This window comes from Perissodus microlepis, chromosome 11 (genome assembly GCF_051167445.1).
Source record: "Perissodus microlepis isolate ML-2025 ecotype Zambia chromosome 11, ASM5116744v1, whole genome shotgun sequence".
In the NCBI taxonomy this organism is placed as follows: Eukaryota; Metazoa; Chordata; class Actinopteri; order Cichliformes; family Cichlidae; genus Perissodus; species Perissodus microlepis.
Window position 1 is genome coordinate 7659045 of NC_140471.1, and position 26164 is coordinate 7685208.

At 38.2% G+C, this 26164-nt stretch overlaps 1 protein-coding gene across 4 annotated transcripts in view; it reads right to left on the reverse strand.

The window, feature by feature from the left end:
* Positions 1-26164, reverse strand: part of vps13b (vacuolar protein sorting 13 homolog B) — a 298568-nt gene that overhangs the window by 240739 nt on the left and 31665 nt on the right. For 3 of the 4 annotated variants that reach the window (XM_084942710.1, XM_084942712.1, XM_084942711.1), the window contains 12 exons: positions 24585-24752; positions 23517-23698; positions 22745-22919; positions 17808-18067; positions 13878-13973; positions 12205-12327; positions 11707-11844; positions 9753-9840; positions 7657-7842; positions 5581-5750; positions 4258-4452; positions 930-1051 (listed from right to left, as the gene is read on the reverse strand). In XM_084942710.1, coding sequence (XP_084798836.1) covers positions 930-1051; positions 4258-4452; positions 5581-5750; positions 7657-7842; positions 9753-9840; positions 11707-11844; positions 12205-12327; positions 13878-13973; positions 17808-18067; positions 22745-22919; positions 23517-23698; positions 24585-24752 — 1903 coding nt within the window. Of the gene's footprint in view, positions 1-929; positions 1052-4257; positions 4453-5580; positions 5751-7656; positions 7843-9752; positions 9841-11706; positions 11845-12204; positions 12328-13877; positions 13974-17807; positions 18068-22744; positions 22920-23516; positions 23699-24009; positions 24546-24584; positions 24753-26164 lie in introns of those variants that run through there. The other variant, XM_084942713.1, reaches the window with a different exon arrangement.

Consider the following 26164-nt stretch of genomic DNA (forward strand, 5'->3'; position numbering starts at 1 on the left):
TAAGGATACCTTTCAGCCATTTAGGAGATAGTAACTACCTTTAAACAAGGCAATGATTTTGTTTTTTATCAGCAGAGCTGAGGAGCTTTATGACTGAACCTCATGACTAATAGCATTAATAGAGTTGTAGTTAAAAACTGTTTATTTACCTTAAACATAGAAAAACTAAGTACTGTAAATTATTCCCCCAATTCTGTCTACAGTCTCCACATAGAGTGTTTAATGCTGTACCAACAGTTCCTCTTCCTTTCCATCTTTACTACTCTCACCGCTCAAATCCAAATGTGTCCAACTGTTCCATCCTCAAACTCTAAACATTGTCTCCTTTTCCTTCATCCCTTTTCTTTAACTTCTGAAGTCTCTTCCTCCCGCTAAGAGACATCTCCAATGAGTCATCTGTCTGGTAAACAACAAAAAAAAAGAAAAAGAAAAAAAAAGGGAGCAACTTTTTCATGTCCCTAGACAACACTGTCTTTCTTCTTCTTGTGTTTCAAAGTAAGGAAACTGTTGCAGTTATTCCACACTGACGGTCGTTCTGTTTTCCCACATGACTGCTGAAAAACTGCCTCATCCATCACTTTAAATACCCTCAGATCCACAACCCACAAGAGATTGCACATCTTTATATATATAGTCATATATGTGTGTGTGTGTGTGTGTGTGTGTGTGTGTGTGTGTGTGTGTGTGTGTGTGTGTGTGTGTGTGTGTGTAAACATTTCCTATATGTTTTGCCTCCATGATCACACAATACAGAAATGATGCTATCATTATTATGTTAATTTTTTGGTGCCTCACACAATTGTTACAGGCACTGGCCGGTGAAACAATAACATTTCTATTTTCATCATAACTTGAAATATGCCCTGCATGTACACTGGGCTTTTAGCAATTTGCAGACTTAATCAGTTATATAACTGCTAAAAACTCACCACAATGCAGGCAACTGAATCAGTTTTCCATAGAGTGCAGTACTAAACGAAGGGATGATGGGGATGAGAGGTAAAAAAGATCCTTTATCCTGGCATGTCAACCCTGCCTGGAACCCAAACACCTGCAAAGACATAAAGGCAAAGAAATGAAGGGAGAAGACAGAGGGGAAATAACACGCTGAAAAAACACTGAGGAATTCACAAATACATTGGGAGAAAAAAAGAAGATGATCATGTGATAGGATCACACCAGCACACACCAGACCCATAACATGCAAACCAAACCCACAGTCAACCTTGGCCTTCATTTTGACCTTAAATATTTGTGACATTATTTCATCGACAAGTCTCCATAGACAGACCTATAAAAATGTGTCAAGGTACTCAAAAGCACATGTGTGGTAGTCCTTGTTACAGTAGGCTTCTCCACAAAATTTGCACTGATTAAATCTATATTCAGTCAGCCAAATAGCCCACATTTTTCCAGCATGGAGAAAGTTTTGGTTTGTCTTTTGTCCCCTAATTATAAGATTTAAATAAGATGCTGCATGATTTCATAATTATTAAATTATGGAAAAAGTACTTCTAAAGTAGGTGGCAGAGGGTATCTCTAGGAGGAGGTGATGACAGTTTTACCAGCACCAGATATACTATCTTGGCTGGAATTTTTTTTTTTTTTAAATGTCCAGTTTGGTGGACTTATGGCCCCCAATACAATCCAGACACTCTTTAATGAGAACATATTTAATATACAGTATTTAGCATATTCAACACCCCAACTTTCATTTCCTTTGACCCTTACTACACAATTTTGAGACAATCTTGGACATTGCAGCACTATCCCGCTGAACATAATCTGTCCATATGGAACTGTATACCAGCCACAGTACTCCTCTCACAACAACAGTTGGTTTTACAAAATAAAAATTATAAAAAGGTTTACTCTCTTGAATTTGCATTAAACCCAATTTAACTTTTTAGCCTGTACTTGACCTGTCACAGTTAATGGGGATAGGGTTAATAATGAGCCTTTATCACTTTTTATCTGGCTACAGTAACAAATATATGAATGTACAAAGTAATGTTTTATAAAAAAGATATAAAATGATAAAGACAACAACAGTACTTAGAAAAATAAACCACTGCCTAACTCTGCTGTTTGTCATAGCAGGTGTGGGTCTCACAATCTCATTCTCATTATCTAAGCTCCTGGAAGCCACATATAATATACTCCCAGCCCAGTGTTTACATACTGTTGAAAGCACATGGTGGTAAAGTCCTGTTTAATATTGGAGGTAAGAGATGATGGCTGGGCCTAGCTGTCCAGCATCCAGCTGCTGTAAAGTTGTACTAGATCATTTTTCTGTGTAGATCAACAAGCCAGCAGACAAAATGCTGAAAAAAACAATAATTTATTTATAATAGGACAAATGGCCTATGGCTCTAATATATCAATTACTAGATAAAGATGTAGACATAAAAAAAAGTCACATTTAAATTCAATTGCCCACAGAAAACACTCAGCTTTTTATGGGAAAGTAGATTTCTGATCGCTATTCAGCAGTTTCAGTCACGATTCAAATAAACCAAACTTTAACATGACCATTAACTTCTGTGGTCTCTTGTTGAGCAAACAGACTGACTTAAAGCTTTTGCCTGCAATCATGTAAAAGTAGGACAATGGCTAACACTACCCTCAACACAGATACCTAAGCTCTGACAGCCAGTGTCAATAAAACACAGATTTAGATAAGCCTTAGTTTATACCCTTTTCAAATCACTTCCTGAATTGGGTGAATTGTAGCTAGAATGACCTCCACCCTGTCATGATCCCAGTGCAAAAACCCAGATGGAGACTGAGAACCTTAATGGTTACAGACAACGATTGGCTGATTGGTCACAATGATCCTTGGCCACTGACCAGATGACTGTTAACCCTGCAGTGACCCTGTGATAAGGACTACCAGCATGACGTACAGTAAACATCCTGCCTTAAAAACACACTGAAGCAATACCAGGCCAGAATGAAAAGATGACAAATTACACCCAATCTATTATCCAAACTCCCTAAAAAGTTGATTGGATTCTTTAGCAAAATCCTTTTCTTTATTTTCTTTTGGAAATGTGTACTCAATGACAGACTAAGGACTTCAGGTAAACTGAAAATCAGAGGTTACAACCTGAAAACAAACCTAAAACAAAGTGTTTAAATTTATTTTACTTTAGCCATAGATTACTGGACATGGATAACTCTAGTATACAGGTTAAGAAGTCACACCTAGGTAGAAAACTACTATTTTCTGGAATGTTATATGCAGTTGTTTATTGAAGCTCATCTTATGATGCTAGGCAACATGATAAAAGCTTGGCTGACAAATAATCTTGTCCCGTGGTTTAAAACGATTAAGAAAATAAAGCTTTTGTCTTTTGGTCCCAACTTCAAATTATAGTACTATCAACTTTAAATTTCAGTGACAGTGAATGTTATATTTTCATCTTCAAACTAGCAGCTAAAACTGTAAAACCTTTATAGTAACAGGGGAATGTCACAGCTGCTTAATACAAGTCTCTTGCACCCTATTAGTTGGCAGATGAAGCAGACCAGAAATGTACTGGTGCTCATCAGGAAACTGAGTGCTGAGATTTTTATGACCAGGTGAAAAGGGTCATCAAGGTCATTAAAGAGGTCGGCCCGATCATTTCAAAGGAAAGATAAGATCACAACTGTGACTGACCAATTAGCATGCTATTGTGCACAAAAACCATACTCTAATAAATAGTAGATGCATCGTTTTGGTCAAACTGAAACATAATAAACAGAAAGACAAATGTATAATAAAATAAAATGAAAATCCCAACAGAATCAAACCAAAGGAGTCCTGGCACAGTACTGGTTTCCATATTTATATATGAGGCTTAAAATCATGAGACAAACAAGAGAACAAGTGTAAGGTGCAATTTAAAACTGTTTTATTCAACTATAGTTTTTGGGGGGTTTTGATAGCAACTGACATTTGCTCAGTTTTCATATATTGTTAATGAGCCTGATTGCCTTCAACTTAGCATCAACTGTGTCCTTAATGGCAACAAGAATGATCTTAATCTGAATCAAATTCAATTTTAATTCAATTTTGCTTATATAGCACCAAATCACAACAATCAGATGACCTCCTGTGTTGAAACACTTGGTGACAGTGGGAAAGAAAAACACCCTTTTAACAGGAAGAAAATTCCAGAACCAGGCTCAGGGAGGGGCACCCATGTGCCACTACTGGTTTGGGAGTGAGGAGAGAGAATACTATAGAGTGCAGAATATTCTCATACTTGCCTTGAGGTAGAGGTGTGCATAGCAGTGATGTAGCAGGTTGTCAGAAGGCTGGCTGAGACTGCTGACAGTGGTTACCAGCTCTGGGGCATACATTGGCACAGAGTGTTCAAAATTCACCTTTTCCACTTGGAACTGTACTGAAGGTAGTGGGCGCACTGGCTGAAATTCTGCCACAGAGACCAGACATGGTGCCACCTGGACAGTTGAAAATATAGAAAGGTTTAACAATTATTGTCAGTGACAACAAACATGACACATATTGATCATACTGTTGTCCAAGTCAAAACCAACCAAACAACACCAACACCTGAGCAAAAATACTTCTACTTTGCATTAATTTCAATACTACAGTTTTTCTTTTCAGAACAGTAACATCAGCTTTACGGTTAACAACTCCTGTTCATCTCTTTCCACCTTTTCTTACTCCTATAAATTTCAAACTTGGATTCTCAGTAAGGAGACTTGTCATCAGCCTAGAATGATGCAGCGGCTGTCCCTGTGTGTTTTGTCTTAAAGTGGTGCAGCTGCAGGTGGACTGGCCCAGTCCTCTACCAGCTCAGAAGCGATCAGAGTTCACAGAGCTTTTCCTTGCTTTGGAGAAAACGACAGTCAAAAGCCACCTGCCCTTATTCTTAGATTTTGTCCCCAAGCTAGCCATGCCATGATCAAAGCAATGTCTACTTATGGCTCTGTACCCAGCTATAGTATGCGGAGCAGGCTAGGTTAGTCAATCTTACGTACCTATATTTACCACATTCTGCATGTGCATTTATGTGACCAGGTTTTTGATATCGAGCTAAACAGATGCTCTCACATTATCTTATGGAAGCTATCTCCCAGGTATACAGCACCATACCCTTTGCTTCCCTGTGTGAAAGCACATTCTACCAGGGGAATGGCAACCTCATTGGCCCTTTTCATCATGGCACACTTTTGTTCAGTTCTATTATTTGGATGCGACAGCCCCTTCAGTAGCTGATTCAGCCCTTTCTGCTGGGTCTACCATGCATTAGTCTGTTGTAGGTCTGAGTCCGGTTTGGTGGCTGTTCTGCAGGGTGTGCATCTATGTCCAACACTATATGTGTTCGACCAAGTGAACTGACTGAAAGGGAAGTGTTGTGTCTATAACTTCTATTGTCTCAAGGAGAGGAACGAGGTATGACAGGTTGCCCTGTCATGCAGCTGGACAAGGTGAACTGAGGGCTATCGAACTAAGGAATGACTGTGAGGAGTGTACATGATCAGGTGGGGCTGTGCATATGCCATCGTAGGTCTTCTGACTTGATCTGGTGTGGTGTGAATTGAATTCACTGTTAGCACTACCTTGTGTCCCATGATGACAGGCATCAGTGTATGTAGGAGGTTGAACTCTGCCATTGAAACAGTGACTGAGACTTGGAACAGAGTGAGACAAGTGAGTCGAGTTGGGATGAATTCCTCCAAATGTGAGATCTCTTCTGGAGTAGCTGGACCACTGTTCTCTTCAGTCATTTCTGGAGAAATAATGCCACGATAACAAGAAACATGTTAGCTTAAAAAAAAAAACTTAACATAATGTAGAGATAACATTCTAAATATTAATACTAAAACAGCTGTTTTTCTAACCATAAGAATGCAACCTGTAGTGCATTACATGAAATAATAGTAAGGGAGTGGGATAAGCCAAAGATCTTTGGATTCGAGACCCAAAACTGTTTTACAGTGGAAAGGGTTAGCTGTAAAGCACACCAATTTCTTTGAGTGGGTGCCGTTCCTCTCCAGCCACTGTGCTCCTCTCATAGCATTAAAACAACGAAAAGGTCTTTTCCAACAAAAACCACCAACTCAAACACTAAATAAAAGAGACGTGGACTATAAAAGTGCTGGCATCTACATGTGCTATTCATTACAATGGCTGTTTCCCAGTAGCATTCTTTTTGAACTATTTCATAAAACCACTCATTCTGTCAATAACCAAAGAAATACCCAAAGAGCCAAGAAAAAAAGCGAAATAAGTCAACGTGAACCAGAGGCTACTAAGATCAATACTCACAGTAAGGAGTGACCAGCACAGTGATCCACTACACCAGGGTCAAAGGCAGACCAAACCTGAACCCTATGGCCTTGGGTCTGGTCCCATGTATGGGTCAGTGTCAGCTCTGTGGAGGTTCTGTTGGGCTAAATTTCCAACTACAAGGTGGGCTCGGAATTTGATCTCAAAGCAGCTTTGATCTTTGTCCTAAAGCTACACCATTCAGCTTGATCTAGTACTGCTATGTCCAATCAATTCATATGCCAGGGCTCAAGTCAATACCCACAGTGAACATTTAAATTACAACACAGATGGAACTCCCATGATACACAGAAACATGACTATGGACGCTAAAAATAATGGAAAAAGAAAACATAACATAACATAAGTATATTGCTGTTTAGAAATATCCTGTTCTAGCTCTAGTTCTCAAAGTCCTGTTACTTTTATTGTTCGTTTATTGTTTTTAGACCATGTAAAGAACTTTTATCCAAATGAGCAAACTAAATGTAATTTATCTTCTCAACAGGGCAACATGAAGCCAATTCAGCATCCATTTATAGCTAGTTTGGGAAGGAAAGCTATTTATTTTTTAGTTCTTGGCAATGAATATAAAAAGGAGCACAGACAAAAAGGACAGGATAAGTTGCTATAGATGCAAACTTTCTCCAATCAATAATACATACTAGATCTAATGATCTAAGAAACAGAGAGAAAGAACTTTTATTTAAGGTAACAAACTGTTTAAAGTGTTAGGTTCTGAATAGCTAAATTATAATTTATCGTATCAAAATGATGAATGGCTGCTATAAATCCTTCTGTAATAGCAACCTTGACTTCCTCTTATCTACTCTCAATCCCCCCCCCCAGAGGCTCCAACTATACTGACCCTTGAGAGTACAAACACTTATAGAAACAGGAAGGAACACGCTGACCTACTCCGCTTCAGACAAAAACTGCTACAGTAATTACACCATCGTCTATTATCTATCACAGATGCTGAAACAACCGAAACCTACGGATGTTATCATTTCACAAAAATCTTTTGCAAAAGAGTTATTGCTACAGATATTACATACAGACACACATTCCATGTTCTTTCACAACATCCCAGGGATGAGCTCATCAATAGCTGTGCAGGGATGATCACTAACAAAAGGTGTTTGGCTTAACCTCCCTTATGTGGTTCAAAAGGTCACTACTTTCATGTACAGCTGTGTGTTGAAGAATGGGTTGTGCAAGGAAATAACAATGCGATGAGAATATTATAAAGTGAAAACTGTTACAGTTTCTGGTCACTGAAAAGTATGACAAGAGATGTGAGTAAAATACCAGACCAGAGAAGGTATATTTTTTAATTATATATTTGTATAATTTTGATCTCTGACCTTGCTGCGCTTTGCAGTAGGGTTCATACTCGTGGTCCATGGCACAGGTGACCATCTTGAGAATGCGATGGATGGCGCTGCTATGCAACCTGATGTCTAAAGGTCCTACCACCAGCCTCTTGATGGATGTCTCTTGAACTGCAGGCACTACCTCTTCCATGCTCATCCCAGAGAAATCCTGAGAGCCTACAAGTGGAAATAGACATATATACATAACCTGATTAAAATATATAATGTATGTACTTATAAACTTAAGGACTCTTGTCTCAGTCAACAAAATTAAAACATATTTTCAGCTTTCATACATATGAGTTTTATTTGTCTGTTTGTTTTACATTAATATTTAGCCAGAAACATTTTTCCCATATCTCATTTCTTAATGAAGTATAAATATAGAATACTGTCATCTGTTGGGCATAAACCCAAAAAAGATAGATGTAGTGTAATGCAGCAGCAGCAGGCAGCTCACATAGCCGTGACCCACAGAAATGATGAATATTCCAAATGTCCACTTCCCTCCAACAGCTGTCCCTTCATTCATCGCAGGCCCCTGTTCCAGAGGTCCACTTAAAAGACTCAACTCTCTCGCAATAAAAAGGCAGAAATTAAAAATAAAGGAAGGGGGTGGATGAATGGCAGTGAGGGAGGAAAAGGACAAAGGGTCACAACTGGCTTTATTCCATTTACATTCCACCACTGTGCTGAACATTAGTACAGCTCAGAGTCAACAATGCGAATGTAACTTTTTTTCTTTCTTTTTTTTAACTCAAAGCAATGAGGGTGTAACTTCCACTAAATTTTGGAAATTTAAAAAGAGCAACAGGCAATGCCACTTCCCCTTCCCTTCTGTGAGATTTGGTTGCAATGGATTAAACCTAATATCGACCATATGGCTGCAGTTAGAACGCTCATTGGAATGATGAGGAGGCTGAAATTAGGAGGATTTAGACTATTTAAAAGTGTCTCAATTTCCAAAGATTATAAAAAAATGTTTTTAATCTGCAGCGTGACTCTAATGTGAAGTCAATGGTAAGAGTGACCTGGGTCGGTTACTATTTCAGTTGACTCAGAGTTTATGTTAGACCTGTGGCAATGCAGACTAATTTGTTTAGTTGACACTGGATCTGGTCCGTATCCGTGAAGAACAGAAACACTAACAGAAAAGAAGCATTCCAACTGGCAAGGGTAACCACAGCCATCCCAAAGAGACTGACACTTATCCTGCCGTCAGAAATGACTTTGACAGCTCAGAATGACAGTATCAGTGGTTTTTTTAATTTAGATTATTATCTGTAGATGACAGCAGCTGAGGAAACAATAGCCAAGTCATGAAAAGCTAAAATGAAACACAAAAAAAGAGGGAGGTACGTAGAACAACACAGGTGACATACTCCATATGAATAAATAAATACCTTTTGAGTTATTGAGTTTGTTTAACCAAAGCCAGTCATTTCTACTTTATAAAGCATGATAACCTAATAGCATTTGCATATCAATCACGGCCAATAAAACTGCCCTATTATATTTTTTCACATTTTAATAAAGAAGTTAGCATTTTGCACTGAAGGAAGCATTATTTATCTCTCAATGTGATTGTCAGAAATTCCTAACTTGGAAAAACAACACTGAAAGTTGCAGCTAAAGAATGAGGAACGCTGTCTGTCTTAAGGCTTCTGCCAGGAAGAGTGACATCTAATTAGGCAAGAGAGGTCTATTCACCTTCTCAAGAGCTTACAGGTAAAGAGACAGAGGGGAAACAGTGTTTCAACAAGCACCAGGGAGAGAGAAACTCAAATATGTGTCAACACAGACTAAACACTTCTGACAGTTGCCCTCCAGGTAAGTTTAGGGTGAGAGTGAGGACAGAAAGGGTCAAGGACCAGGTGGCTGTGACTGAAACAAGACAAGCTCTTTCTTCAAGTCTCCATGGGGCTTGTTTGACAGGGAGGAGAGACGAAAAGAGATGGAAAGAGCGAAAGAAAGAAAGGGTGAACCAGGCAGAGAAAATGGGAACATGACAGATAAAAAGAAAAAGAGAGAAGAGGTGGCAAGGTGACCAAACAAGCTCTGTGAGGGAGAATGAACTAGAACAATACCTTTGCCACTGCTGTCCTCCATTGTGTAGAGATAATCCATGTAGAAAGCACCGAAACGGTGCATGCCCGCTATCTCTGTATAGGTCTCCTGTCAAACAAAAGTAGAGCTGGGTAAATATCGCAGTAAGGGAGCAAACAAGCAGATAGTCTTAAAGAGTGGCAATGACTGGGGTCAAGGGAGATATGGTGGTGGGGGTCAAATTAGAGATAAAGAGTTACTAAGCACTGATCCACTTAGCTGGATATTTAGATGTTTTTTTTTATTTGTTTGTTTTAGGGAAGTCCGTAATATTACTTGTATTAAAAAGTACTAACTTTGACTGATTTTTTCGTGCAAAAAGCAGTACGTTCAGTCATAATAACGATGCTTAAATAAGGAATTGACCAGATACCAAGTCTATTATTTATTGAGTAAAAGGCTACTGATAAAAGAAATTGAAAGTTTCCTCATTCAGCTGGATATATGCCAAAGGAAATATATATCTTATCTACTTGATGATAAGACTTTTTCCTAACAAATCAAAGCTGTATGACTGTGATTATGGTTGATGTGGTCATTATGAAAATTGTGAAATGTTATTCATAATTTATTGTACAAGCTATTAATAGCACACAATGAACCCGTAAGCAAAAAGTCTGCAGAACATAATGAATTATTCATAATAACAATGAGCTTTGAAACTAAGTTACACAACAATTGATTTAATGTTTAAAAAAAAACTATAAAAAAAATTAGAGGAAGACCTCATCAGTTTTGTTTTTTTGACCACATAGGGCCTACAGTCCATGCAAAGAAGAACATAGTGGACACAGAAAGACATATACACCCCACTGAGAAAAATCCCAGCTGGTCACATCAAGGCTTCACCTGAGTGACAAAGCTAACTACTAAAGCATTCTTACATAGCCATGCTATTTATTTTAGGTCATTATTTACAAATGAAAATGAGATATATGATAAAAACATCCAATTTATCTCATTTTAACTACCTGGGAGTTAGTGTATCGGTCACGGCTCATCATCATTAGTCTGCAGGTCAAGAACAACTGACCTTGTCTTCCACAGTATTTTTATATTTCTACACCACACTAAACTACTGATAAACAGTCAGAATGAGTGAGCAAGCAGGAAATGGAGAGAAAGAATTACACAAGCCCCCCTTACACATTTAACACCCCACCCCAAACTTGCCCACAGTTTCTCTAAACAGAGATTTCAGACTAGCCTTATCAGGCTGGCAGGTTAATGAGTAATATTTATTAGGAGGTCCCTAATAGCTCTTGCATTCTTATGGATCAAAGCCATGCTGGTTTCAAAACCACTAATGAATCAACATTGAAACCTCTGAGTTGTAGGCTTTATGCATGAAGAGATGGATGGCTGGATTTCCAAACAATTGCATCATCGAGGGTCATGAATATTTCAAAGTAGAGTCAACACTTGAGCCGTAAAGGCTGATGAAGTGAGCTGAGAGCTATCAGAATGATGGCTTCAGCAGCACTACTTAGACAACCAAAAGATTCCTCTACTACACTAAATTAGTATTACTATTTTTTAATAGATCAATTCAACTTTTGTAGAAGAAACAAACAATATAAAAACATATAAATATTAAATCTAATTAAACTATACTCTATTCAAAGAGTAAAGACTGTTTCTTTTTGGGTGCATGCTACAGGTGCTTCATTTAATTAAAACTGTGTAAATGACCAGCAAAGGTCAGAGAGCTTTGTTCCAGCCATATTGCATTTGGTTAAATACTTGATTGCAATGCTTGTTTTACTGTTTACTATAAGTAAGGTAGATGTTTTCTGAGGATCGCAACATAGTCTGCTACTGCATTTTGTCCATCTATCCCAGAAAAAGGCAGTAATTTCCACTTTGGTTTTTTTTTCTGTTGGGGGGGGGCTAATATTTTTGGGTAAAATAGCACAGACTTCTGGTTATTGTGACCTTGTGATTAGCAGCATCCAAGATAAACTCAGCCCTGACTCCATTGTTCTCTGGGCTCCGATAGTCAAAAAGAGAGTTGGTGAGATACGTCATTCCTTTACTACTGAGACTGTCCCCACAGCTGAAGAACACTGCATCCTGTACACAAAGTGAGAAATTCAAAGACAAATGTGAATAGCAAAGAGGACACGTTTCAGGCTGAAGAAACAATACAATCCATACAACAAACATAATTCAGAAAGATCTTTTAAAAATTAATATATATATATTATAACATATTATATTATATTCCGTTCTTCTTCTTTTTTTTAAAGGGACCTTGAACTTTACTAAAAAACAAATTCATCACAAGATTTTAACCTCTTCCTGACACTGGAGGCTGCTGGGACATTGCTTGAGTGTTTGGGGCTATTTAAATTCTTTTAGTATTTCTCAAAGTTCCTATAATTTTAACTCTCAGTTAACATTAATGTGATCTTTTACAAATACTTTCTTCACCTCTTCACGGCGGTTCATGTTTTCCTCAAAATCTCGTACACCCATGATGCTTTTCAGGCAAAGTGCCCGACATCCCACAAAACCGATTTGGCAATCAAAGAAGGGCTCCCCCATCATGAGCACCTGAAATAAAACCCAAAGAAAGACTCAGCTCAGATTTAACACCAAGAAAAAGAAAAAACAAACAAACACACATATACATATACACATACATATATATATACACACACACATATATACACACACACACACATATATACACACACACACACACACATACACACACACACACACACATATATATACACACACACACACACATATATATATATACACACACACATATATATATATATATACACACACATATATATATATGTGTGTACACACACACACACACACACACACATGTATGTATATATATGTATTATAATTGTATTATAATTGTTTATAATCAACAATAATAACTTTACTAAATGATGAGGGAATTTATTTGTTACTCTGCAGAAGTCTCTGCCAAGAGAACACTAGGCATCTCTGGGCCTTAAAACAATCCACTGACACCAATGGGAATAAACAACAGAAGAGTTCAACAATTCACAGATGTTCTTTGACCAACTTAACTACTAAATTATTATAGATTTTAAATGTATAATGTAGTGTTGACAAAATAGTGGATACCAAGACTAGTCATGCTATACTGGTTTGTGGTTATATTGAGGTTGCGGGCTCATTTTGTCATGATTAAAAAAAAAAAAAAAGCAAGGCAGCTTCTCTTTTCGACTGAGAGTGATGCATATTTGAGTGCAGTAGCAGTCCAGCAGCTACTACAACCACAAAGGTGTGGTTTTCCCTCTCTTCTCTCTGTCTTTGCTTTACCCAGCAGATAGCTAAACAGAGAATCTAATAAAACATTTTATGTTTCCCCATACAATTATTATAAGGCCTAGTTTCCCCTTTTTTGCCAGACGCCCCCTTTCCTTTCAACACTCATATTTAGTTCTAGTTCAGGCTGCTCGACTTCTCTCGTTGAGACTAGGCATAAATTATAAAAATTGGAACTGGAAAACTCTGTTTTTCACACCTGGTAGAAATCTCAGGGGCACAAAACCCCTTTCTTACTCCAACCAGGTAATCAGAGAAAAGGGTTTAAAACTATGAGGGAAAATGGGTAAATGATCAGATGTGAGCTTGATTCAGACTCCGGTGTGTGTACAAGAAGCTAAAGATTAGTGAGTTGGCAAGGCTTTGTTCATGTACTCATGGAGAGATTTAACAGGAACTTCAGCCAAACTGTGACTAATGAGTAAGTAACTAAATAGTATCTTTACTGATCTTCCCATGCCATGATAGATAACAAAGCTGCTGAGGACAAAATTCAGAGTGGATAATAGTAAATGCCACTGTTGTGGAACAATTCATGGTGGGGGCTGAAATCTACATCAGGATAAAAACGTCACATTTTCCTTAAGAATAAATGCATAGAATTTACTGTCTTTTCTCTCATTTCTACAATGACAACATCAATTAAAAATTACAATATGCAGATACTTCATTAGCTAAAAATTGTAACAGTTTAGTGTAACTTAGTAAAATTCATATCTATCTCCGTTCAGCCCCACAACAATGCACTACATCACAAATGATAGGGGAAACTATAAACTTAAACTTACCTCAATCGTGATTCCCTCTTGCTCTAGACACAGGACTTCCTTGGATTTGACCTTTTGAGGACTATAGTAGCTACTCTCTGACTGGGTCTCTGTCAACTAAGAGAAAAATTAAAATAAAAAGACTAAATATAATTTATACATAAACAAGAAACGTACAAGAAAAGAATAATAATTAATTTTTTCCATCTTCTTTTTTTTAATTAAACAGTAATATACTTGGTGTCCCCAAAAAATGAAAGTATTGGATGATGAATACTGATGTCTTAAATAGTTCACCTGCCGTGATTTGGTAGGATCAAAAAAGAACTGCAGCAATAAACTTGAAATAATAAAATTAGATGAGAGAAAGGCCAGTTTATTCAAGGTGAAATTTCACTGCATCAAAATGTTAGCCGAGGACATTAACGGTTTCACCGACAGTTAAAACAAATGCATGATTTGAAAAATAAGCAAAGGTTTTGGAAGTGTCCAATGTGAAGAACTAGAGAAAAATAATGGTTAAAACCACCAACAACGGCATCCAAACAAGATTTTCTTAGATTAGAGACTAGATGCTAGCTGTAGTGCTGTTTGCATTCCAAGAACATTCATCAACCCACAGGACATCCCCTCCTTGCTTTTGGAGGAGACTCTGGCCTTAGTGGGATGACTATAAAACTATGACTAAAGCGATTCACATACCAAGGGGAAAATGAAATGTGCAATTTATTGTATTTGTAAACTGACTATAAAAGGGGAATGGTTCAGCAGAATATTAATTTTGGTTGTTGAGTAATAGTGGAAGTAGAGAGGAAGAGAGAAACTGAGCACCTGGTCAAAACAGACCAGGCTTAAGGGCCACTGGGGAATTTCTCACTCACTTCTTTGGCTTAATAATTCAAACAGTGATGTAGCCTGGCCAGTATGTATGCTGGTTTAGAGTTGAGCACTATGATCACACAGGTGTGAAATATCCCCGCTCTGTGAATACAATCAATGTCTGCCAGCTAAGAATATATGTATTGCACCACACAAGCTCATGAACATATCTCCATATATCTTTAAGTAGAGCTGAGAAGAATTGCATGACAGCCAACAGACAGAGAGAGCACCTGGTCAAAACTAGCCGGCCAGGGTGAGAAGGGTTCAACGCAATGCTTCTGAGGTTGGCTACTTTCAAAACAGTGGGTGTAGTGCAGAATGTGCAGACCCTAACCCATTCAACAGGAAGCAGGTGTAGAGGAAAAAGCAGCTGTGCCCTATTATCCATACTGATGGAGCAGACTCTCTCGCCCTCATTCCCTTCCCCTTTTTTCAATTTTGATGGTTTAATCACGTGCAGGGGCCACCTGACTCCAACCTGAGAGTCCCAGTGAGTAATGGCAAGATCTGTCTGCCCAGATCAGCGTACAGTGGCACTGACAGTAAATCATTGCAAATTAGCAGACAAACCTTATGAATGTACATCCAATAAGAATATAGAATTTCTCAATCTAGTCTGTTGGGGCATTTCTGACTGTACCCAAGTCTGAAATGACACAGCTGACAGAAGACGGGTTAGCAGCACAAATACACAAAGCTGCGGCTGCCAATATCTTTCCTATAAAGTCCCATTTATTATAATTTAGAGTAGAATGCAATCATATTATTCTCTATGAGGTATCTTTAAAATGTAAAAACAGTGAACACTGTCCTTGTAACATGGATCGATCACTGGTTTGGTTTTAAAACCAACTGTGGAAGCAACTGAATTCGACTATTGGCTCAATAATTAAGAGAAACAATCTAAAGAAACAATGTTTCTTCAAATGAAAAATGGCATGAGGTCTGGCATGTAATGAGAGTTTGGCAAGTATGCAAAAGTAAAAGAGGGGAACAAATGGTCAGTGCTAAACTATGCATTATGTGAGTAAAAGTCATTAAATTACACTGCCAATGTTTCTAATCAAAGAGATCTGAGGAGTAATGCGTCAGCAATCTAAAAATACCTCTCTGATTTCACATTCATGTCAAACTCAGGTTGAAGCAGTGGCTGTTCAAAGACATGAAAATTCCTTCATACTAAATACTTCCTTGTAGGAAAGAGACAAGAACGCTTTAAAAACCATCCTTTCAGCTGTGTGCAATTATTGCAGACGAGAGGCAATTAATTGATTAAAAGAACTCAAACAATACAGGAACAATTTAAACATTATTAGAAAAACACCAAGGTCTGTTTGGCCTGAGACAAACCTCCCCTTTACTGATCACACACCGTCAAGTAATATACGCTCTCGCACACAAACGCACGCACGCATGCACGCGCGCGCGCACACACACACACACACACACACACACACACACACACACACACACACACACACACACACACACACACACACACACACACACACACACACACACAAGACCAGTAATGTGATCTAAAGTGCCTGAATCTGACAGGAAACACAGATGAATTCCAACTATTCTGAGTGAGCAGGCAGGATTAAAGCTTGGGGTCCATTTCTGAATAGTCATCATACCATGTATAATGTTTAAAACATTAATGTGACCCGAGACGCTAGTTAGCGGTTATACTGCCCTCCCCTATACCGCACACAGAAACACAAAGAGGATTGGGGCTTCCTGAGGATCAAGCAGTTTTTGAGACTTAAAATGAAACTGACCATTAAATTAAAATATGCAACTGTGTGGTGGCCAGTGAGAGTGACAATAATGCACTGAAGACAAAAAATTCTAATATAAAGGCTTCCTAAACGTAATAACAGATTCTTGACAGATTGGTTCTTTTACACTGCCAGAGTGGTAAAAAAATTACCTCATATCCGAAATGTACGAAAAGCAAGTCCCCCCAGTGAAAGCTTTCAATGTTAAAATAAGTTAACAGAAGTAAAAGGATTATTCAAGGGTAGGGAGTATGGTTTTGAGCTCGGTGCCTATTTTTTCTCTTTGTAACAACTATACAGGGGGTGATGTAGAGGGGGGAAAAAAAACAGAGATGCAGATACTGATAAGGCTGAAAGTAAGGATTGTGGTTGCTTTATTGACAGGTGTGCCACAGGCAGCTGTAGCCACAGGCAGCTGTCTGATAGGCCTCACCTTCAATATTTCGAGTGACTAAAATAAACCTCTCGACCCTGCTCACGATGTTGGTGCAGTTTGGAGCATTTATATGGAAAAATATATAGGTTCCTGTGTGGCACGGATCATAAAGGAGTTTGTGTTTCATTTCTGCCAAGTGAAATTCTAGTATTTTACTTGACTATACTCAGCGCTAACTAGCCAGTATCCGGGTCTGTGCATTGCACCCATACAATTTATGAATCCAACATCGAAATATGGTTACTTTGGCTCCAAAAGAGCCAAAACAGCTTAAACTGAGGCTTTAAAATTGAGACTACAGAAGCCAATGGGTTACATATAGTCCATGACCCTTCATGGTCAGTACTTAGTAAAACCTCCTCTAGGAAAATATCCTAGCTTGTAAATACTTTTTGTAGTTGTGAGGAGTCTTTCATTTCTTGTTTATGGGATTTTCTCTTATTCTTGTTTCAAATGCTTCCAGTTCTGTATTATTTTGATTGATATTTTGTTGGGAGGACTGAAGGCCATTCCAAAACTTTCAGGCTGAGCCTATTGAGGCTTGGTTAGGATCATTATACTGTTGTAGAGGCCATTCTCCTTTCATCTTAAGCTTTTTTTTTTTCCTTACAGTGTGACGGTTACTTCCAGAATTTGCTAGTATTTAGTTAAATCCTTTGTTTTAAATGATAAATGAACTCTTGCTATATTACAAACAGCAGCAGCGTCACAGGCTTAACACAAGTCCAATGAATGCTCAATCCACTCCTGTGGAAATGGACATTTATTTCATATCGAAACATAATTTTGTATTTAAGTTAAGATGGTGATGTGTTTATTTTATTTTATTTTTTCAAACATCTTATTTACCTTGAAGGTAACAGAAGCTTTGGTGCAGTAGAAGCCTATGGAAACAATGGGGTCTTTGGGTGTGTGGTGTTGGGAGCTGTTGGGGATGCTTCCCGTCTCTCGCTGCTGGTAGAGACCATCCTCTCCTTCTTCCTCTGTGCTAACAATGGCTGGAACGAAGGACCAAGCCCAGGACACCCAACCTTGGTTTTCTTCATCAGGATTACCAGACTGTATGTAGAGGTCTTGGCTAGATCGCCTTTCCGTATCTACATCCATTCCTGAAGGAGATAAAAGTCTTAATTAGATATCATTTAAACATAAACTTAGGATTTTACTTCAGCTGAATTAGCAACAGGGAAAGAGAAAAATCTATATATCAGCAAACCCCCCCCAAAAAAAGAACAAAACAAAAACAAAACAGTGACATAATTCCTTTTTAGCACACTTTTACCCCAACAGGTAAATGCATTTAAAGTGGCAGTTTATGAATACAACCTGGTTAAAGAGAGGGGAAACTTGCAGATAATGGAAGTGTCTGTATGCAGGGCAGCACACTAAATTAATTTACCCTTTCCTTCGGGGCATTTTAATTCTAGCAAGTTGTTTCAGCTGTCAACAGAACACACAAAAACAGCAGAGAACAAGGAAGTTTCACAGTAGTTTCTGCCAACGCTCCAGCAGGCAGGTGTGTAAGTATTTGTGGGTTACATGAACTCAGTGCTGCATGAATTCCACAGAGCAAGAGGAAGTTCATTCCAGCAGAGGCCAGAGGGCAAAGGCTGTGAGCCAGCATCCTGACAGAGGAGGGCTTTGACTGGACCCAGTGGTCAAGGCAGTCTGTGCTGGACCCAACAGCACAGGCCAATTTCAGTTATGTGTGTGGTCAAATCACATGTTTGGTAAGAAGCCAACTACTAAAATGGAGGCCATGCAGGAGTCCAGGTAACTATGAGCCACTAGCATAAACACAGCTTGGCTAGGAGTGTAGGTGAAACTTAGCAATAGTGTTAACTATAAGTTTGGGAAGATGGGGTGGAGCTGACTAAAGCACTGGCTACTTTGTAGAAAATCCACAGAGTGGCAAGTTGTCGGGGTTGGTTTACAAAAACAACCAAAAGTCTTCACTTTTTCTCCAATTACCATTTGAGCAGTCAAAAAACCACCATGCACCCATCCATTCCTGATCCTGACCCCTGAACTGGTCCCATCATGTATGTTTCCATACACATTGGGATAGAGGAAGCTGATGTCAATACATAAGAATGTGTAATTCCATTCCTTGTGGCCTCACGTCCTCTACGAGAAAACAATATTGTCCGTGAGGTCACAACTTAGGAATCCCAGAGGGTAAGGCGGTGAAAATTATGACATATTTTAATTAAATCTTTCACTTTGTGAATTGGCAGCTGGAAATCCCATGTTATGGCTTTTTTATCTGTCTTTCCATCCCAATCTCCCTGTCTGATTCCATCACTCATTCCTTTTTCTTTTTTTTTTTACTCAAGGAAGCCTTTGAGGTGTCAGTTTAACAAGTTAAGCTCTTTCACTTCACATCACAGCCTGACGAAGTCTACATTTGAATTACAAGGCAATCAAAATAAAAGCACAATCACCAATCAAGTGATCAAAACAGAGCAGCTTAAGGACACTTTGAAGTATTAAGCCAAAGAAGTGAGTGGAAAATTCCCAAACGGTGATGTAGTCTGGCCAGAATGTATGCTGCCTTGGCGTTGAGCACTATGACCACACAGGTGTGAAGTATCCCTGCTCTGGGAGTACAATCAGTGTCTGCCAACTAACAATGTATGTATTGCAGCACTCTATGAACATCTGTCCATATATCCTTAAGTAGAGCTCAGAAGCACTGCATGACAGTCAGCGTCATGTATGGTTTCTCTTAGTCCAGAGTCTTCAAGCAGCAGGGTAGGTCTAAGCTAGGAAAGGATTCGGTATAAGAGACAGTGACACAGAAAGTGAGTGGGAAGTAGTAAAAAGAGGCAGTGCTCTCACAGGCCAGTAGATGTCCCTCCATGTTTATAGAGGGAGAGGTGGACCGTTACCTGACCATTCAGTGAAGGCTACTCCTATCTACTGATTGTGCAGGTGTTTGTGTAGACATGCATACATGTTAATACTCAATCTAAGCTTAAAAGATAACCACTGATGCAAAAACACATACCATAGTGCAATGCATTCATAACGACGTTTTTTTTTTTCATGACTGAACTTACATCATTTTTGCTACCAGCATGACATTAACATCATACTACCGTAAAAGCAATTTTAACTCTAATAGCAGAAACCACTAAACCACTAAATTCAATGGTCATCCCATGTTCACAGTAACACTACAAAAAACGAAACAATGACTAAAAAAATGTCCTGTCATACCAATGTATTATCACTAGAGAGCTACTTGAGGTTAGTAACACTGACACAGCCTGTGGTTTCTGGTTGATTCCTGTGTGAAGGTCCTTTCCATTCAGCACACTTCAAGGGACATGGAGGCTAAGCCCTCCTACAAAGCAAACACTAAACACCAAGTCCCATCCACATGCACATATGATATTGGAGAAAAGTAACAAGTATAAGGGCTCATGTATGTTACACAGAGATGCACACACCCTGCCACACTTCAGCAGCCACAGTCCTCAGTTCATAATTCTTCACATACTTCTTGAAACCATACAACTTTCACTGCTGTGACCAGCTGGTCCATCCAAGCATGTTAGTCATCTATGTTTCCAACCACTTAATTCTTTAGTGTTTTTCTCAGACTTCACTGAATTTCAGACAGTAAGAAAACTAGCCATGTAATCCTAACCGAAGGGTTGTTTTGGTTAGTGACACACAAATATCGCACAATCTTCACCTAACAAGCCTATTCATTAATGAGACATTGGCTCTTACCTAAAAGGAAACGATTCAAACAAACAACATGCAGCCACAGTGAATCATGGGCACATAAACACATTACAAGGCTTTTTCCACTTCAATAATTGGCAAAAAGAAAAACACCTTCACATGTGGGAAAAATCGATATTCCCTTTGAAATTTTTTTTAAAAACAGACCACTTAAGTCATGGCTTATTAATACATTACACAGTAGATACAGAATTTATTCCTTACTCTCAACTCAATCTTTTGACCACATATATACACCCTCACACAAATAAACCTCATTTTATAAAAAAAAACCAAACAAACAAAGAAACACTAGGAAAATTCAATCAGTGCAACAGTATCAGTTACAAAAGCCAACTCAAAGCAAGAGTCAATAAATGAAACGCACATACAGGCCAGTGGAACCAGAATATGCAGCAAGACTCAAGTAGCCTATGGGAAATCAATGAATGTTATGAAGTACTATGCACAATGTTGGTATCATATTCCAGCAATCATGTAACAATGACTGTTTCCTACAAACTATAACCCACGAACAATAAATATGCATGAAAGCCAATTCAGTCTCTACAAGTGTAGTGCTCCGACTCAATGTATGGCTGTCTGTCCTGGTTTGGAAAATTATATTTTGTCATTAAAAAGAATAAATAATTTTAGCTTTATTGTTCTTATTTTTTTTCCAGAAGGGAAAAAATCAGCTTTGTTTCATAAATCTGAAATGCACACATTTAAAATCATGTTTATGAATATGTTTGGAGCCCTCTCAACACACACACCTACTTATTACAATGCATATACACACAATTGCCCCCCCCCTGCCCCCTCCAGCTTCTTCACTCTGACGATTACTTCCAGCATAACAAGATCTGGGGGTGCTCAGGTTCCAAGAGCTGGTCCCCTCTTGTATATTTTTGTGATGGGATACTAATTCATTCTCAGAGGCTCCGCATAGCAGTAGCATGACACCGACTCTTACATCTGGCATTGGACACTGAACTGGAAGCTGCGCCAACTTGCAACGAAAGTTCCACGCCAAGAGGCAGGGAGCAAGTTAGAGCGAGCGAGGAAAGGGCCGTGTGTGGGGCTGTCTACGCTCCCCTCTGCCCACTACTTCTATTCCACCATAATTTGCTCCTGGTGCTAGAGAGGCTGATTTAGCCCAGAAGGACTTGACACTTCATACATGAGCATTTTAAGAGATGGGTGTTCAGGGGAAAAGGGATGTCTTTTTTTTTTTTAAATAACCACAGTTATTTAAAAAAATAACTGTGTTATTCAAAGTATACTGTATAAATATATGTCAATGAGTGCAGTTTTGTGAGTGTTCAATTTTGTACAACTCAGTGTCTGCCTTTAAACAACTGCACCTATGTGTTTTGCTTCACAGCTGGACATAAGCAGTGTGATTTACCATGTGCTCCAATTAGAAAGATAGAGGTGGACCTGTGTTTGATTCAACCTAGTTTCTTCTCCTTATCCTGCTTTCTCCTGCTTCCAACCACATGGAGGTGATCAGGCCTGATGACAATGGTCTGTATCGAGTTATACGCTCCAGATTTTGTTTGTGGAAAAAGCAGGAGGAGCGCACACCATGGTCAAAGCGATGTTAAATGTCCCATTTAGGAATAACAGCAACATATAAAAAAGACAAAGCCCCTGATCGGAATAAGGCAACATGCAGAGTCATGGGATGGCCATGAAGTAAGACCATGCAAAATTTGATTTATTTTGCTTTCTATGTCACTTGATTCAAACATGCTATGGTGATAAGAAGCATACTTAGCCACTGAAATGTTCATAAAGCAAAACATACGTATGCTTTAGCTGTTGTTAGTGATTAAGTCTAAAATTGAAATTCAATTAGCTACTAAAAAAAAGGATAATTTCTTTAGAACTATTATGATACGGAATTATAATTAATTACTATTATGATACTGAATTTTTGTGGACTTTTGTGGACTGTCTTAAAACTTGTTTTAAACATAAAACATTAACAAACCAATCAAAGTGTTAGAGAATTACTGTTGCTTTCCATAAGAAATCTTACTCACCAGGTAAACTTGCTCCAGAATCCCTCGCATGCCCAGTGCCTTCTTCACCCTCATCCTCTTTGTGTCCTCCGATTTCCCCATAGTAAAGAGCAATGATTAGCTCTAAGATTCGTATAAACATGGGTAGCTGCTGATCGGTAATGGACAACTTCAGGCTCTCCACCATGGTATGGATCTGAAAAATAGTTAGCTATAAATTAGATTTTGATATTTGATCCGATTAATGCACAGATTTATATGAAAAATACAGAACGCATCTATCATCTTCTCTTAGAATTCCAGTACTTTTTAAATATTTGTTCTAAACAAATCTTAGTGTAGAAGAGCTTTTGTCCAACTAAGTGTTCGCAGTTATACAAAATAGATTAGTACCCCCAAAAAGTATGTACTAACAGCACTTGACTTAAAATTCTAACACCGATTTTACTTCAGTCGTGTCTCAGATCATTTCTAGTGGTACCTTAGATTTTCATGAAGGAAGTAAAATCTTCCCAAAACAAGCAGCTGTCTTCCACATATATTTAACGTCACTGGTTGACAACAATTCACTGATATTAGTCATTATCCTGCCATTGATGTGAGAACAGCTGCCCAAACAAAAGTCAGCCACATTAATCTTTGACATCTATAAACTGTTAATAGAAATGTAAGTTTTTCCATCATATGGAATCTTCAGACAACAGCATATTGAAATTATATTAACCCCTAACATTTAGCTTTGCTAAAATGATGGCAGTTATAGAGTTATTCCTAAAATCACAGGCTGGCTCACTTTTATGACAGATGGGATCTTAGAGTTGATGTTGTCATATGTAAAATGGAGGCGTGTTCTGAAGGAGCATTTGTACAAGAGCGGGTCCTGGTAAAACTCAATTTTGCCGCTAGCATTCCGTTTGTCCAAACACACGGTGCAGTCAGCAAAGTTGATCAGTTTCCTTAGGACCAACTCTGGAGCTGCACAAAGAAAAAAGCAAGAGAAGAAAAAAGGATTAAAACAAAATTAGGTATCATTAAAAACAAACAAGTTAAATTATGCACACACTAACAGAGAGCAGCTCCTGACAGCAAATTCTCATTATCAGTGATTTAGTTAAAATAGAGAGCTAGCTCAGAGAGTTTGTGTGTGTGTGTGTGTCTTGGTTGGCCACACATCATCAGGTTCTCACTTGACACTGATTCACTTACCCTTGGCAGAATGATAACAGGATCTATTCCCAGAATTATTTCACTGTCTAAACAGTGCCAGTAACCATTACAGTACTCACTAGTTGCTTTCAAGAAGTATGTGAAGAACACTTCCTCTTCCTCTTCCCAGCAACTTCCAGGAACTTCATTGACACTTGAGTTGTTGTTGGACGATTCACATTAGCAGCCATTATTTTTCTAGACACAATTCTAGAACTCTTTACATAGGGCTTATTCCTGTTAACATCACCTGTGCTAAACCCAAACAACAAATGATGATGTACTTTAAGGGAAAAGCTCTCCCTCTGCTGCTGTGCCAGAAATTTGAACATTGTTGTCGGTCTTTTAAGGCAGTGCTATTTGCAACAATAATAATAATAATAATATAATAGACAACATATACAGTAAATGCATATGAGCACAAGGCCTGAAGGAAACAAGCTACATTTACATATATTGTACATACATGTGCATACTATATCTCAATCTGCATACTATATCCTTCTCTCAAGTATTGGCTTTAAAAATGAGACATCTTTACATTCGTTTGTCCTTTTTTAAAACTAATTATTAAAATGTTTACTATAGGGGCTACTATCTCAGTATGTTTACTAGTTAATCTAATTACCAAGGAATTTAAGAGGCTATTGCTCACCAGTAATGTCCATGAAGGCTCTTTCCCATAAATCATCCACTGTGTAGCACTCTGCTGAGGTGATGTTGACTGACAGCACAATATCATCTTCCACATACTTAAGGATCAGGTTGTTCACCACAATGTTCACGTTGTTCACCACACGTCTGATCAGACTTTGGACATAGCCTACAAACACACAGGTTAAAACATAAGAATCATATTAACCCATAAAATATGTACACAAAGACAATAAACCTAATTACCAGGACCCAAAAACGCATGGACATATCCCATATGGAAAAGAAATAGTAAAAACTTATATGTGATTACTCATGAAAGTGGCCACTTTCATGAGTAAATCATATAAGGCTTACATGATTTACTCATGAAAGTGGCCACTTTCTCATTACTTTCATATATTGTTTTAGTAAGTATCCAAAACATACAAGTTTCATTATATAATTTTTCAAGGGATCTTATATCTGTTTTCACTCCTATATGCTTTTCATACAAGTTTCACACAAGACAGATACAAACTTTATAAGATTTATATATATCTTTTCCATATGGGATTAGATATATGAAAGATTACATTTGTGTTGAGACACAATAAAGAGTAAAAGCTAGAGCTACATTCCATAGTGTGTAGTGTAGAGTCAGTACCACTGACCCCTGCCATCCTTATGGACTTGTAAATAAGAGACCATTCTGGCATGTTATTCTTCTATCCAAAAAAGGAAAGAAGAAAAAAAAATCAACCTCAACAAAATTTGCAGCTCTTTAAATCGCAGTGTATTAATAAATCTGAAGGGCTCTACTTTCTCTCAGATGTAAAATCCTGTTTAACTCCAAATTATGCACATATTGCAATAACTATATCCCTTCCAAGCTCATTAAACTACTGAGGCACCTTTGTGTCCACTTAAACACAAGCATCTTTCACTGAATAAGTACTCACACACACTCATACATAAAAATATGGGTCTTTGTACATACACAGAATAGTGCAATTAAAAGCACAATAAATCCCTGTCATAGGAATCCCATAATATGAAGGGAAAAAAAACAATTTATTTAGGAACTTATGAACTCCTCAAAGGTCAGGATAATCAGGGCTGGGCATTTTTCCAACTTTTCCCCTTTTCACAAGTGAAAGGACACTAATGGAAAAGGGTTGCTTGGTGAGGGGTGGCACCTGGGCAGGACTTGCATATTCCCACTTGCTTGATGTGAATTCTCCAAACAATTACCTGCAGTTTTCTCACATGGGTTCAATCAGACATTACAGAGACTCTGTAGCAGAGAGCTGGTAGCATAATGACTGTTTAATGTCCAGTCCAACTAATTCTGACATTTGCAGAATTCTCAAAAAAAAAAAAAAGGCTCTGTAGGTATTACCAAGAAAAGATCAGGGCTGCAGTGTATGTATTAATATGTCTCATGACAAAATCTGCCAGTAATAAAAAGAGCAAAAAAAAAAAAGAACCAATGAGTGACCTGCATAATAACTATTTAGTACACTGTGAATTTACACTGGAAAAACTTGGGTCATAACTTTTAGAAATGTAATGCATTAATTAATTCAAAACATTTGAGAG